At 30.7% G+C, this 17,396-nt stretch overlaps 1 protein-coding gene across 1 annotated transcript in view; it reads right to left on the minus strand.

The window, feature by feature from the left end:
• Positions 1-17,396, minus strand: part of LOC107452662 (adenylate cyclase type 2 Ac76E) — a 180,921-nt gene that overhangs the window by 53,917 nt on the left and 109,608 nt on the right. Inside the window, exon 6 of the mRNA XM_016069209.3 lies at positions 14,376-14,487. Coding sequence (XP_015924695.1) covers positions 14,376-14,487 — 112 coding nt within the window. The remainder of the gene's footprint in view (positions 1-14,375; positions 14,488-17,396) is intronic.

The raw sequence follows: 17,396 nt of genomic DNA on the forward strand, positions 1-17,396 counted from the left end.
GAAACTTAGTTTGGCGAGATTTGAGATTTTAAAAAGTCGCTTGACGAGATTTAAAAAAATATTATTCTAAGATCCAACCAGAGTTTTGATATTTAGTCATAGTTGATCACGTTTCAGACAAATATTTTAAATTACATATATCAATCATGTATAAAGTTGCCGTACATTATTCATAAATTTCAGCTCCAAAAATGTAAGCAGAATATCTTAGCTATATAAATATTATTATTTACTTGCGGTAATTGCATATACATACACAAATATCAAATTTGTATGTACACAGTAAATTATTTTAAATTTTAAACTCTACGAATGTAATCAGGGTATTTTAAATATAAAATGCGAGTCTTTTACATTATGACCTCAAAACCATTGCATGGGTTAACTTAATAACTATTGCATGGGTTAACAAATTTAACTTTGAGACATATAGTATTAATCACATAGATCAGTTATGTATAATATTGCAAAATAATAACTAAATAATAATTTTAACTATTAGAATATAATCAGGTTACCGTAAATGTAGCAAGCGAGTTTTTAAAATTGCGGCCTCAAAATCAAAGCATGACTTTGTTTAGTTCAACCAGAACCGATATCAGACAAATATAAGGAATTAATTGCATCAATTATGCATAGAACATTGGTTAATTATTCATAAATTTTAACACTAAAAATGTAATCAGGATTTCTTACATACAGAACGTGGACCATTAAGAAAGCGGCATCTAGATTATAGTATAGCAGTAAAAGAGCAGCATAGATATGCAGTAAAAAATTTTTGCATACATTTACCAGAAATTTCTTTCGTGGCATCAGTTACAAAAAAATCAGCTGTAACCTAATCAACAAGTTTTTGCTTGTTTTACTTCAGCAGAAATTGATGTAACGTTTACAGCGCCATCTAAATAGTTTTCAAACTTACCTCAACTTTCATTTTCAAAGGAAGAAAAGAATTTTTTTTGAATGGTGTTTGCAGGATTTTTTACATGGTAGGGGTCTTGAGACGTGACGATTAAGGGCATAGAGCTTTCGCCTTCCAATGAGGTGAATCAGGTTCGAATCCAGCAATGACTGATCAATAAGAATACGGCATGCATCGACCACAGTGTTGACATGAAATGTCCCCAGTGGTAGACGAATCATGGGTCAGAGTCCTTTTGCCGTTAGACTAACCGTGGGAGGTTCTCATGGTCTTCCTCTCCATGCAACGCGAATGCAGGTTAGTTCCATCAGAAAGTCCTCCACGAAGGCAAATTTCTCCCAATACTTGATTGAGGAGTTCCCTTGTCTTCTGGATTGGGTTCCAAATTACGAGGCTATGGAGTTGAACATTGGTAGCGGCAAAATCAAAATTGAGTCGGCTGTTCAACAACGGTTATAAAATAAAATAAAATGTTAGGAGTCTTCTTGCACGAGCGGTATCACCCTCATAACTCTCTAAAGCGTGTTGGTAGTGGGTACGAATCTCACCGTCCATTCTCGTTCAGTCTTTCACTGAATTGTGCTATCTGCTTTTCTAATTGGCAAAGGTTTATAAAACGGTACTTATGTAATTGAATTGGTTCTGTTTTTCTGATTGAAGACCTTTAGTATCTACTAAGGGTTTATTAGCGTCGTGTCACACTTTCATATACATTTACTCTAAGCTCCTTAGTGAAAATACTAAATTCTTCTCGGTAAGCGTACAAAGAAAGCGCCTATAACTCTACTAACAGTTCCATGGCATGGTTACTAAAGAAATATATGTAGGTGTTCTTTCCTAAGTTTAATCTTGTAAAAATATTTGAAAAAAGTTCTGAGGAACTGGACTAGATAAACTCTTGGAATCTCATATTTCTAGTGATACTACTATCTTTTTACAGATAAATTATACTAAATTATTCTTGAACTTGCTACAGCCAAAAATTATTAATAATTGTGTGTCAATAATACATAAAGCCTTGATTAATTATGATTAATTTTCACTCTAAAAATTTACACAATTCTTAATATTTATTTACACCTCAAAAGTCTCGCTTGTTGTAAAAGTATTGTTTTCCTTGGAATTGTTTGTAACGTATTTGAATTAAGGGTACATCAAAACAAACAACTAAAATCAGTATCATATCTTAGGAAATAATGCTTTCGAAGACTAAAATAAATGACATAATTAATTATAGATACTTCCCGTAGCTCAGTAGCGAACCTCGTTATTAATCAACGTAATCTCCGTCTTGAATTTTCTCATTATATTTAACATTAGAGTAAAATTAAATCTTTTACTTTAATACAGATATGATAAGGACTAACAAATAATAGGTCTCATTTGAACTAATACTTTTGTTGCATGAAGATCTTAATTACTTTGGTAAGGAGAGTAATTAATATGCGAATTAAGGAAGAAAACATTTTCGAATTTATCGCATTATTTTTCTTACTTGGCTTATATATTGTATTTTAGAACATTGCCGTATTCGTTCTTGATAAATATTGCATAGTTGTCCTGATAAACAAGTATATAGAGTTTTCTTTAATCTGTCTTTTAATATGTAGTTTTAGAATTCTTGTAAATGAAAAGCAAAAGAAAGTAAACATTGGAAGCTTCAAACTAATGTTAAAACGAAGAAAAAAACAAAACATTACTAAGACAAATCACTATTGAGAAATGAGAATGAGTCTGACAAATCACTATTGAGAAATCAAAATCTGTTTGATTACCGAAGGAAAGCAGCAATTAGAAACATTCTAAAGTTACAACTGGAAATATTACAAGTTATGATGTACTACACACCGGGCTTCCACAATAGTGATTCTTCATATCCCTATAGCGTTTTTGTTTTCTTAAACATTAATTCGCGAGCAAAATATGTGTTATATGTCTATGTCAAAATATGTCTGTTTTAGTTTTTAACGAGGATTCTTAAAATATACATTTAGGGTGATCGTATCAAAAGTAAGAAATTAAATTCAGTGCCGCGATAAGGAGTGCAAAGGCCTACTGTGGCCATCTCAGTTTTTTGGCCTTGGACTCTGGGGTGCTGGAGCAATTGTTTCGGTTGTGTGGTCAGTGCTTAGTTCCCAAGGGTACTTGGTACTTTATCAACCCGCTGAGAGGCTGAGTCAGTCTTGTCCGGTCCAAAGATAGAACCCATGACCTGTGGTCCACTCCGTCACCAAACACATTATAACAACACATCAATACATTTAGTCATCCTGTATCAATAAATTAGATGTTGTTATTAATAAATTTAATGAGCTACATAGTTTCTCGAATAATGTATGAAAAGATTCTGCGAATAAAGGAAGGCATTATAACTAGATAAGAAACATTTTGAATCTATACATACGTTTAACTTTTTTATTATTATATCAAGTAGATTCAATTCATCTAGGATTAATCTTAAGGATACACGCGTCATTTATTTTTAACACGAGACTAATAAATTCATTGTAAGAATCGTCGACAATAGATGGCGCTGCGAGATACGGAAAAAAACTTAAGAAAAAAAAAAGAAGCTGGGGGCTGTTCTCTAGCTTGGTGGGAGAAGACTGGAATGTTCTATGATGGAGCGCGAAGTTTCATTGATTATGTGATTAATTACTATTATTTTCTATATACTTCATGTTTGTGCCGTGGCATAAGTATGCATCTAAATAAAATCGTTTATGCCAAGAAAGGTTTATGGTGAAATCATTTCACATTGAAAAATCTGAAAAAGAACCTGCGAAATATTACTTTCATAATCAACGAAATTTTTACAAGTTAAAGTAAAACATAAAACTGATCACTGACATTCATTTTTTCGAAATATATTTCAGGAATATTTCTAATTATTTATGCTACATGATTTCTTATTTTAATTTTAGCTAGTCGGGGAAAAATTTGTTTAGTACAATGTTGAAAACTAATTAAGACATTCGGATTAAAGAAGCGATTGAAAAATTAGAATATTTCAATACAGTAGTATTGTGCATTCAATTTCCATTCAAGTATATATGTTACACAAAATAAAGATGATAAAGATGACCAAGATTTTGAAAGATGACCAAGATGGTCATCAATAGTGGCTAGTATTATAAATTAATCCAGTGAAAGTTTGATTGCATTTGAAATATTGTTGAAGAATTTGACGCAGGATGTTTCTTTTGTACATCCTCACATTTTTATGTGATTATGGTTTTTTTTTAAATTTTTGCATTTATGTTATTCAAAATTTTTGCAGTACATATTTTTTATATACAATTCGTACTATAAGTTATACATTTTAAAAACACATAACTGTTGGAGAATCTTTAATATTTTTGAGTTGCTTTTTGTATCCAAATAATAGTTGATGTCATAACAATAATCCTTTTAGAGCTAACTAATCGATTCAGAATAATTAGTAATGCATTAAAAAAATCAGGTATGTTAATACTTTAAATGTTAAAATAGGGTGATGGTTTGGACATTTTCCTATACTAATATTTTTAATCAATTTTAATGTCGTTAATGTCGCTAACCAAAAAAAAAAAAAACTACCAGCACAAAATTAAGTATCTTCAAAAAGAAGCCTTGTAATAGCTTTTCTTTTCTTCATGTGCTATAAATATGTTTTTTCATTAAAATATAAAAGTTAAAACCTGCAATTCCATACAGGAATAACCTAACCTTGTTTGTTTTTCCCATAATCATTGTCTATCACAAAAGATAAGAAAAGGTAATATTGTCGAACTTTATTTAATGAAGTAGTACTTTTAGTACAATGGTGAAAGATGAAATTATAGAAACAATTGAAAGTTGATGCCATAGAGGTGTAAAGGATCTATCTTACATTAAATGTTTTGCAGTTGTTGTTTTTTTTTCAGTTTACAAAAATAGAACGAAGAATGAATGTTGTTATAAAAAGAAATATTTCTATGCTTTTCACATTAGCTGTTACTTTCTCTTACGAAGAAATCTAATCCAAGTTATGTAATTTCTAATTCTAAGTAATGTTAAACAAATGCAAAATTGAGTTTTAATTTTTTGAAACTCAATTTGACCAAACTGATACTTGATCATCAACTGACCAAAGGTCAAGCATAATTCATAAAATGTGTTAAGAACGTGAGTAAAAATTGATAAAATTGACCAAAATTACAGGTAGAGTTTGTTTGAAGGTAAAAAGTCTACTTCAGTATGCGTAAAACTTCGCGTAACAAGTATGAAACCGACACAAGTATAAAACAGAAGTATCAGAATAAGATGCATCAGAGCAAACAAGATCAGAACAAGTAGAAAACCGGTGCACGCGCACGTCAGTGGTAGAGGCTTCAGAATCTGGGAGATGTTATCAACGACCAAGAATAGCAAGCTTTCGTCTAGACTAAACCAATATCAATAAATAACTGAACAACGTCAGTGGGACAGTTGTGCCAAACAATTCAGTTCCAATCCCGTCAAAAGATTACAAGTTTTGAAGAAACTGTTTAAATGAAGCCCAGTCATACTTTGCTGTAAGCCAGATGACCAGCCATTCGCATTCCTCTCAAGCCTTTACATAATCCGGAGCTTGAATTTGCAATAGTGGACCAATGTTGTGTCCCTATTTACTCAGAATATTGATTGATGATGAGTAAAGAAATGCTACAAGTATGGAGCTCGTTTTCGCACCTGAAACGTCATGGAAAGACATGATTTTTCCTTAAAGGGAGTCATAATGTGAGAAGACATAATGCTGGATGACCACTTTGACACGCATGCTGTTACCGCTAAAAGATACATAAATTAAGTTCTTTAGCTTTATGTTCTCTTGCTTTGAGGTGCTATTGATTTTGGATTCATATTCATGAATGATAACGTGCATCGAAACCATGTGATCCTGGTCAACTATTTCTCTGAACGTGAACATATCTAACACATGCAATGCTCTGGTTATTCTGCTGATTTTAATCATATTGAGCAAGGTATGTTCAGGAGCATGTTCAGGAAACAAATTGTATTCCTTCTGTACACACCAAATTTTGTTCCAAAACGGAAAAGAGCTCTATGAAATGCTAGGAACGTTTTGTTACGTTGCACCCACGCTCGCATGGCACATTTGGGCACTGATTTCTTGTAACACGCGTTGTTACCAAAATACACTTCATTTAACTTCAAAATAGTCATTTTCTTTTACTTTCGTTCTTCAAATGAAAGTGATAAATAATCTTTGCATGGTTTTCTTATTCATATCTCTGACTTTGATTCCCTCAAAAATTCTCATAAATATCAATTAAGCTTAAGTTTTGGGCACCAGTGTATTATAAAAAGTAAAACATTATAAAGCAAGGAATTTTGTAGGCCAATTAAATTAATATTTTAGTATTAAAATATAAACTACAGGTTGTTTGATTGAGTAACATTTTAGTTAAGTAATAAAAATAGTACTTTTTTTCATCTTCACTTAAATAATCATAGTTTGATTTACTACGATAATTTACCAATATTTTTAAGAAATACAGCAATTTGCATAAAAAAGCTCAAGATTGTGTAAAAACAAAATATTAGGATGGAAACTAGGTTCTTTTTATTACAACTATATGAATTTTAAAACGTAAGATACATTACTCTTTTGAATGGCAATATATTATGTTAAAATGGCAAATAACATTTTAACCTTATCTTCTTCACAAACATAAATTTTTTTATTTGCTCCTTAAATCGAAAAAATATTGGTTCTCTTACTTTAAAAATCTTGACTAGAGACATCAATGTAAATTCTCAGGTCCATTTGAATGGAGATCAATTTTTTTGGCTTTGGAGAAATGTGCAAATGGAGGAACTTTGTAGAACATTTGGAATGCAAATGCAAGTCAATCTATTTCGTTTTTCTCCCCATCCACTTTTTTGAAAAGATGTGAAATAAATTCCTTCGCATCAAGTTTGGAATAAAATTTATTCTATACGCTACTTATGCTCTTAAAAATTGCATTGAAGAATTTAAGATAGTTAACTTTACCATCGATTTATTATTTCTTCTTTCTAAAAGAAAAAGTTACAAAATGGTTAAAATTAAATTTACCCTGCTTTGACCAATATATTGTCCGTTCAGGTTAAGGATATGTGTTTTATATGCACCATAGAAAAATGAAATTTGTGACGATAAAATAGTTCGCATTATGACCAGTAGATGGTACTTTTTCGGTCATTAATGAAGTTTGGAATCGTTTAAAAAGCCACTAGTTAATGTCATAAAATCGCTCTTCCACACAAACGAAGGAGTTGGTAAAGAGTATTATTAAATTTATAGAGGCTAAGATGTGTTGAAAGAAGGAGTTACTTTCAAATGAAAACTAACACAACACACCAATAGAAAGAGAAATCCTTTGTATTACGAATGAACTCACGGAATATGCACTATTGATAAAGTTATAGAATATTGAACATATGCAATGATTAAGTGAATTTTTGCGACTCCGATATCGGATTTTTGTTCTTTATGCTTGCTCTCCTTTCACCTGGTACTAAAATTCGAATTTTTTTTTATCGCAGATTAATTTGTCCATGATTCATATAGCGTACGGAGAGTGCAAAAAAAATAAATCACCCAGAATAATTTTTGTTCCAATCTAATGATTTGATTTACATGAATAGAATTGAATTAAATGTAGAGTTTAGTGGCACAAGGATCAAAAAAGGACATGCTGCGCCAGTTTTGAAAACTGATTAAACGGTAAAGTAAAATTCGGTAAAATAGGGAAAACTCTTAAAACACCGCAAAGATATATGCATCCAAATGGATGAAGCTTCATGGTTAACTTACTTAAATGGTAAGAACTATTAAACAATTACATACAACCTAAAACTTCAATAGTACATAAAAATGCTAAAATGTTAGGAAGATTATTTTTATCTAACAAATCTTTGATGCATAAAATCCGAAAAAAGTAAAGCGATGTTTGTTAAAACAAGGGCAAACAATTGAAGTATGATGAATCGAAAGTGAAACGCTGCAAGTATTGCATTGGGGAGGGGGTTCTTCGAACAGCAAATGTAGCTGAGTCAGCAGAGTATGTCCTATACGTAGATTTGATTTACATGACCTAAAAGCCAATTTTATTAAAAATTCAAAGGGAGATTCCAAGTTAATTTTATTAATAAAAAAAAGACATTTTCTCTGAATAAACATACTTTTTTCTCGACATATTTGGATTTGTGCCTGACAAAATAAGAGAAGGGGATCAAATTTTAGAAAATCTAAATTCTGAGTTAAATTTTAAAAAAGGATACGTTTTTAAGCTTTCTTTTCTCGAGAACTATTCAACCAATATCGTTCAAATTTTGTGTTTAGTCATTTAAAATTGCATAGTTTAATACAGTGTAAAAATCTGTATACCTTACTCGTCCAACAAATTCCACCCATTACTAAATGAAATAATTATAAACAATAAACAATATTAGCAATTATTTTCTTGCATGGAATAAATGAATTTAAAACTATGAGTAAAACTTTTTAGATTAGCTTAAAACTTTCTCAGGTATGGTGAAATGAAAATTGAATGCGGTTTAATATTTACACTAAATAATTTTTTATATTATAGATCATTAATTTGCATGATTACTTATTAAGTTAAATCCGTGAAACAACTAAGCACAATATCATGCCAGTTAATTTTAATGTTTTTCTGTACATTGCCTTTGTACTAAAATAGAGTAATTGCTGAAATAAGATCAAACAAAGAAAATCATCTTTCTTTATTAGGCAGTATTTTTAAAATTAACAAGCATGGTCCTATCCATAACATTATAATAATTATTAACAAATTATTAGACAACTCTTTTACAAAGACAAAGAGAAGGTTTTTATAAGCAGCCATTTTTATAGAATTTTTGCAACACTTTCAACGTTCGAACTGAGAAGCCCTAGGTATCCAATTCCACCCCCCCCCCGTTAAAATTCAAATTATCAGCGAGTGAAGACTTGCTATCCGTTGCTTAAGACCATTAGAATATATCCAAAAATTGGCGAGCTGTCGAAGAATTTTACAGCCAGAAATAAAGCCAACCCCACGTTATTAATAATACACGTATTAATATTAATATTATACATTATAAAATCAAATAACAACAAATGTTAATGTTAAACGTGGTTAAAGAAAGAAAGATTTGAAACAGAATTTGATACTCATTTGTCGTAACATTGAATAATAATTAGTTATACACTTGTATTGAAATAAAAAGTTGCATGTTACATTTATTGAGAATTTATTTATTTATTTTAGGAGGGGTTAAGAAAGATCAAAAATGATTACAGTTATGAAATAAAGGAAATTTAAAAGCTATGAAGTTTGTAATGGTGATAATGGCATCACAGCAACAAATTATTAATCAATCATTCGTCTTTCTTATTCAAAAATAATATTCAATTGTTGTATCACCTTCGGCCATGTAGAATTGATATCCAATTCATTTATTTGCATTAACTTTTATTTTAAGTAATGCATCAGATAATTTTTTTCCCTCAAGATTCGAAATTACGTAAATAACATGATAGATTATTGCAAACAAAACGACACTGTTAAGATAAATTAATGTTATTAAGTGTGAAGTAAATCTACATAGTTAATCAAATAAGAGTTAAACAAATCTTTATCTTACCACGATTGAGATATTGAAATAATAATTTCAATTGTTTCAAACAATGACTTTCTCAAAGAATAATATTTTTACTGAAATGAATCCTGAGAATAGAGTTATTTTTCTTGGGGCAAGAGCTTAATCGCTTACTTAAGTAAGCAATGGAAGAAATAATAAGATTCTTTGCGAAATATTAAAATTTCGCTTAAGTATGAATAATTAGTATAAAGTAAACTCTGTGAAGAAACTAGTTCAAAAAAGTAACAATTATTGTAACGAAATTTAAAAACAAATATAGTAATTTAATTTTCCTGTTTAAATATTTATTACCCTCCTTTAAAAAAAGCTATGTTATTCAATTTAGCTTTGCTTTTTAGAAGTTAGTACACGGTAATTATGATAAATATAAATTTCTAAATTCTACAGTTATTAATTACCAACTTCTATTTTTTAAGACACTTGTAATATTTTTGGAAAAACACTTTAAACGCAATTTGTCTACTTACTTCTTTTCTATTGAATAGGCAATTATATTTTTTCTAGAGGAAACAGATTTATTTTACTTAGGTCACACGCTTTAGCTTATAAAACTATCTCCCATCTTCTGTCAAAAACTGAGTTTTTTTCAAGGAAAAAAGCTTTGACCAAAATTCAGCATATTTCTGGAATTGCTAAAACTATTAGAATTCATACTAAATATGTTCAGCCGAAGTTGAATAATCTAACGATAACTTATTAGGAGAAATCTTTTCTAATTTGTTACGCATGCGCTCTGAAACTCTTGCTAACTGGAATATTTTTGCCTGCTCGCCAGTTAGTTGAATTAGCGATTTCGCGACAGCAGTTTACTTTGGCTTAAGGCGAGTTTCAAGGAGCAGAGCCTTTTTTCCCAACTACTTTGTAAGTTTGACGTATGTTCTAATTCAGTTTTTCATTTTAAAGTTTTTAATAAATAGTTTATTTTGGTAATTTAGTTTTATTTCGTTATTCGATGGCTCATATTAGTTTAATCCATGTTAGTATTCCCCACAAAATACATTATATGGACTTCAATGATTCTTACCTACTAGTACAGAGTGACAATTATTGAACTATTATGAAACAAAACCGTATAACTTCTGAACGGTTTGCGGGATGAAGTTCAAACGTCGAGGTTGGCCGCAGGGCATGATGGGAATTAGTATGCGCAGGCACACGCAACTTGTTGCTGTCGGCCATATGGATGATAAAATGTCACGGTGCAGCATGTCGAGCAAAATTGGCTCATTGGATTGATGATCCATATTTGGCGATCGAGAAATCTCTCCATCCTCAACGAGTGACTGTATGAAGTGCAATGTCCAATTACGGAATAATCAGTGCGATGTTTGTAGACGGCAAAGGTGACTACTGAACGATATGTGAAGGCTTTGGAAAACTATTTCATCCCCGTTATCCGAAGTGTCAACAAGGTGGACATGCAAGACGAAGTTCGACCCCACCAGACCAAGAAAGTGTTTGAGGTCCTTGGGGAGCACTTTTAGGACCGCATTCTGGCTCTGAGGTACCCTGAGTCTACTAGAATGGAACTTACTTGGCCATCGTATCCACCGGATCTGAACACACATGACGCATTTTGTAGGGCTATATTAAAGACTATGATCAAAATAACACCAAACTCGATTTTGAGCAGAAAACTGCCATTCAAGAGGTAGCATCGACAGCATCGATGTTCCGACACTTCAGCGACTTATGCAAAATCTTGCTATTCGTCTGCGACAATAGCCAATGATGAAGCATAATAGCATATCGAAGATGTCATAACCTAATTCCGAATATCTATAGTGACGTATTATTCCCCACTCCCCTTTCCATATTGAATAAAGTTTCTATACTCAGTAGTTTTTAAATAATTTACCTTTTATTTCATATGGCTTAATAATTGTCACCTTCTATGTTTGCCAGCACAAATCTTATATAACATCAAGAACTTGGAACTAGTGATTTGATACACATTAAAAAATGCACATGTCATAATTGTTTAGAACAAATAATTATTAATACACTTAACTATTGACTTGTCGCTTATTTCTCAATAGTCAGTTTACTTACATTGATACTTCAGATGGCATCATTGAACATGAGCTTTTTTACTTTTAAAGAATTTTTCGACAGTATTGGGTTTTACTACCCCCAAGATCAGACTGGAAATGTGGGTTCTAGAGGGAGATTTGAATAATAAACTCTATAATAGTTGGTTTTTTTTTTTCGAATTTTGAATATCAAATAAAACTAAAAATGTTAAAAGAAAGAAAGAAGAAAGAAAAAGGAAGAAGAACGTTACTGTTACTCATTTTGGGATTCTGTTAATCTATTTATATAATTTAATAGAAATTAAACATTTTCCTTTCCCTAGAAAAGCAGCAAATAACATCGTTGGATTTAACTTTACAAATTATAGGATTATTTTATTATTTCATTATAATGTTAATTAGTAAAGAAATAACAGCAAACAAGTTAACTGAATTTAAAAGAATTTTTTAAACTGTCAACTGTCGAAACAGTTGAATAAACTGTTGTAGTCTAATAATTCAGAAACATTAATAGCACAATGTGTTGAGTGTTTTACTTTTACTTAATACCTAAAACTTTCTGAAATGATAGATGGAAAAGATCTTTGGATTTAATGTTACAAATTATAGGATCACTTTGTTATTTCGCAATAATTTTACTCATGAAATAAATAACAGGAAACAAGTTCACTGCATTTAAAAAAAATCAACTTTCAACTGTGGAAACAGTCGAGTAAATTGTAATCTCACACTGTAAAAAACTTCAGAAACTAATTTTGACTCTACAAAAGTGTTTTCAAAAATCTCAGATAACTTCATTTAATAGCATGTTCTTGATCCTTGTTTGAGAAACATTTCTTTTATTTTCAATAGAAACGCATTCAGGACTTTGAAACTCTATCACCAATTAACTTACGCTAAATATTGGTATTTTCAATTCTGGCTTTCAACATAAGCTATTTCTCTATATAGGGTAATTTAATTTCCCTATATTGAAAAATGACTCTCGTTGAATAAACATACATCTTAAATTTAAAAACGACCTAAATAAAAAAAATTAAACTGTCAACTGTTAAATTATCAGTCGTTCAATTGATAATAGCAAACTGTCAACTGTCATCGGAAGGTACCTTTTCATAAAAAAATTGTCCCCTGCCATTGTTACCATAAAGGTATACGCGAATTTTGATTATGTCCCCCTTTTAAATAGATTTGACTCTCCTGCTTTACCCCTTCCTTCTCGCTCCCGTAAAAATGGCGGGGTGAGGTTTCGCCCTCTATTTCTCGCTCCCGTGATATTTCCGAGCTGGAGTATTCAGTAGTAACGCACTAATAAGAATAAAACTAATTCATTTCTTTTGTCCGGGAAACATTTTATTTCTCATTTTACACACCAGATGGCAATGCCAGTATATTTTTAAGGTAATTGTAGATAGTTAGTTTATTTTAAACTAGATGTCAGCACTAATCAGGGATACAGGGATTAAAAAAAATAGGCACTTTCATGACCGTTTTCTTGGAAATTAACCGATCGTTAAGGGGTTAAGGAACCTGATGAAAAATATCTCCTCTCCTTCAGAAAAATAATATTGATATTAAAAAGTTTAAAATATTTGCGTTTCAAACAGATTAAACAAATTTTGCAGTGTTTTATGACAATCCAAATTATTAAGTTCGATATCCTTCATAAAATATATATTCTGTAATAGATGTTATGTTTTCTTTATTCATAAAGAGATAAAAAAAATGAAAAATGGTTATCCCTAACAAGATAAATTTCCTTAAAAATACATTATGAGACCATTATTGAATCGATTTCTTCCAATTTATGTTTTCGAATAAAATGCTACATAGCATCTAGAAACCATTACGTTCATTTTTTTATTTAGCTCTGCATCTTGTCATCACCTTAGGTAATTTTCTGAATATGCAAAACGCAATTTTTCTCATAAATTTTGCAAGAACAAAAATTTCTTCGACGTGCCTCCCTTTTAACAGCTAAAGTGAAGTTTCGGTTATCTTTTTGGTGATATCAAGATAACTTTTGGAATTACTTGTCTCCTATTTTCGAGACAAGATAATGAGAAATTCGATACCTCTTTTTCAGCATCAATCATACCGAATTGTGAAATTTTCGACTTATTATTTGCTTTTTATTTTTTTTATGCATTCGATCTCTATAGCCCAACGACGCAAATAGCATCGAAATCCATTAAACTTAATATATTATTCTGAAAGGCAAAGTAATGGTGCAATTTTTTAATAACAAATTGGTGCAAGAAAATAAAAATTGACAATATGTTCTCATTAATGGTGTTTAAGTGATGAGCGCTAATGCATCTATTCGTTTTAAAATGTATTCTCAAGTTTTTTTTAATAGTTAATTTCTTGATTATTTTTTTTCTTGAGTTCTAGAAAATTTCTTTACGAAATTGAATTCTTACACCACTGAAAGTTTTAATTGGGAATAATAATGACTGTTACATAAAATAGGTTCGGATATTTGAGGTTTAACTTTTTCATTGTGATGAACTAGATAACTCGTCTTCCAAGAATATTCGTGCTCTATTGTTGTATTAGGGAATATGGTTAATGAATGCAATTAATTATTATTTTCTGAAGTAAAATTGAAATTTTTTAAAGGAATATGTGTTTTGTTTAATTTTTAGTGCTGCGGGGGAACTCTTAAGTACAGATTGTGGAACAAAGGCGCGCCATTGCTGCGATAAAAGTGCTAATTGCATATTATGAAAATGACTTACTTGAGCTATTTGATCGAAGCGGCCAAATAGTTCATTCAGAGTCTTGACCAAATCTGATGCTGAAAGTTGTTCCGACAGAGGAGTAAAATTCACTATATCTGCGTAAAGTATGCTAAAAATAAAAACAGAATTTTTTTTTTTTTAAATTTCAGTTAAAATATTTAGTGTAAAATTATATCATAATATAATAAATTAAATTAAGAAACAAACACAAAGCTTAGAAATTTGCACTTAGAAAAAAAGTATGGTTAAAACTAGCAGAATATGATAGCATTTATAATGTTTCTGGCTATATTCGGCTGGTCTCGAACCCGCTACCTCCAAGCTACAATAGATACATTTTGGTCCCGAACTTGATAATCTTCTTCTCTTGTGTTATCTGTTCTTCAACTTTCTTAAGGCTTATAATAAATCGTACTTTGTAATGAGCACACTAGCCTGCTATGCATGTGTAATAATAAATTAATAAATAAATACTTCGAATAATAATGCTTTTTTTTTTAATATGGTTTTTTACAGGGACTTCACCGGAGAAGAAAACTTGCCTCTTTGCGAAACGTCATTGAAAATGGCAGTAGCCGGCTCGGATCAAAGTTTTATCCTGGATGTGTAACAATGAATAAATTTGGTTTTGATAAAAAGGCAGGCTCTTGTGCATAATGCAAAAAATAGCTTGTATCTTGTCAAATTGAAGAGCAGACAGCACAAAGTAGAGAAAAGCAACATGAACATGTAGAACCCGCAACCTCTACTCTAAAAAGCGTGTAAAGGATGAACAATAGCCAGCCGCAGCGGAGGTTCTATCAATATGTAGTTGTTTAACTTGCAATAAATCTTAGGGAACTTCATTGCCATGCAGTATCGCAGTTCCGCTAACCACTCTAAAGTGAAGGCGTAGTGGGTTCGAATTTAGCTACAACACTGGATATATATGGAAGGTACTTTATTTACGTCGCACTAGAACCTCACAATGGACTATTGGCGACTTTCTGGGAAACATCCATGTGGATGATCCGAAGACATGCCACCGCAATTTTGATTCTCTGCAGAGAGGATGGCTCCCCTGCTTTGGTAGTCTGGCGACCTACTCGCGAAGTAAAGCACTTTACGGTAGAACTGTTTAACGAAGTACCGCACACCCTCGGTCCCAACTCAGGATGATCAAAGTGGTTGCCCACCCACTCACTGACCACAGACAATGATGATTGACTTCGGTGTTCTACTGAGAACCGTGTCTTTACTATCAGTTCACTACTAGACGAATATATATGGATACACTGAATATATATATAATTGATTTCTTTCGCCAAATTGTGCTTATAAAGTTTTAAAATAGAAAAGAATTAAGCCATTTTTTTCTTTACAAAGAAAGCCACATATGTATGTAAATAACTTCTACTAACCACCTAAAGATTGATAAAACAGAGACCACATATTTAAGTTTAGTATTCACTTTAAATAAAAGTTTGAAGCCATCACTCATGACCCTTTTCTACTTGTTATAATTGAAAAATATATTAGGAAAATAAATGAAAAACTATTAAATAACCACTATTAACCATTAAAGTAAACAGTCATTTTAAGTAAGCGGAAGGTCTATTACTATTCTCTGAGGTAAAAGGAATAGACATGAAGAGGTTAAAATTATGAAATAAACTGTGAAATGAGCGCCAATTCTGAAAAACAGTTCAGTAATTTAAAAATGATACTTTAGAGCCTGGCTTAAAAAAACATTTATTTGGCTATATTAACTTTTCAGTTTAGTAGTTTTACAAATTGTGAGGTAATAAGAACTACATTTTTGAAGACCAGAATTTCTAGCAATCCGTTACCATCGTACAATAATTTCATCAGAAAGTCGCAAATAAAATTACGACAAGGTATTTATATTGAACTTCGTAATTTCATTTCAGAGAGACTCAAGATATACTCTCCATACTTTACAGCACTCTATATTAACAGTACATACTATATTTTTTGCTAATAAAAGTGTTTCGGTTGTATTGATATATTTCTTTCAATGTCACAAATGAAATTGTGACAAGGTATTTTATTGAACTTCATAATTGCATTTCAGAAAGACTCAAGATATACTTAGCACACGCTCTGTATTAACAGTACATAATATATTTTTTGGTATTCATATAGTTTAATAATACTATACAGTACAATTGCTATATTTTTTCTACTAAAATTTATTAAGATGTATTGCTATATTTCATTCAATTAAATTTAAAATTTTAAGTTAATTGCAAATTCGTTAAAAAGATACATGATTCATTTTATGATTCATCAATTCATATGACAAATAAATATACACAGCGGCCGCTTTCATTAGTTGAATTATACTATTTATAATTCTTAATATTACTTTCTATAATTATATAGTAACGATTCTCTTTAATGGTCTAAGAAAAATAATTTCGTTGAAAAAAAAGTAACGATTGGGAAAAGAGCTAAAGAACTTTAAGCATTAAGTTTTAAAAAAAAGTAATTACTTTTACTTATGAGTATTTTTTTAAATCTCAAATAATCTAAAAACTAAACAATCAGTTGGTACTTAATATCGTGACTACCATCGTTTCATTGAGAAATACGATAAATAAAATAATCTCTTCTTGTCAAAGCAGGATATGAAAGTTAATAACTGTTCCCTAAACTTTTGCTTCAACAACAAAAAAAATCGAGAGTTTTTCTAATGGTATAAAAAAGATATTAAAATGTCAATTAAGAATCCTATCTATAGTTTCCATTTTTTTTTCTACAAAAATACACATTTAAAATGGATACATCTTTAACGATATAAGCTGTGTTTTTAATCTTAACTTCTAGTTAATTTCTTTTAAATTATCAAAATATGTAAAATTATTGCGAATTAAAAATAAGCTTTCCATTAGGTAAACACTGGTAAAGCCGGCTCAATTTCAGAACGATGTTTTTTATAATTAAAAATGACTCTATTATAATGTTTGATCGAAGTTCAAGGAAAAAATAACTGTTTAAACTGTATCTTAATAAACT

Source organism: Parasteatoda tepidariorum, chromosome 1 (genome assembly GCF_043381705.1).
Source record: "Parasteatoda tepidariorum isolate YZ-2023 chromosome 1, CAS_Ptep_4.0, whole genome shotgun sequence".
Taxonomy (NCBI): Eukaryota; Metazoa; Arthropoda; class Arachnida; order Araneae; family Theridiidae; genus Parasteatoda; species Parasteatoda tepidariorum.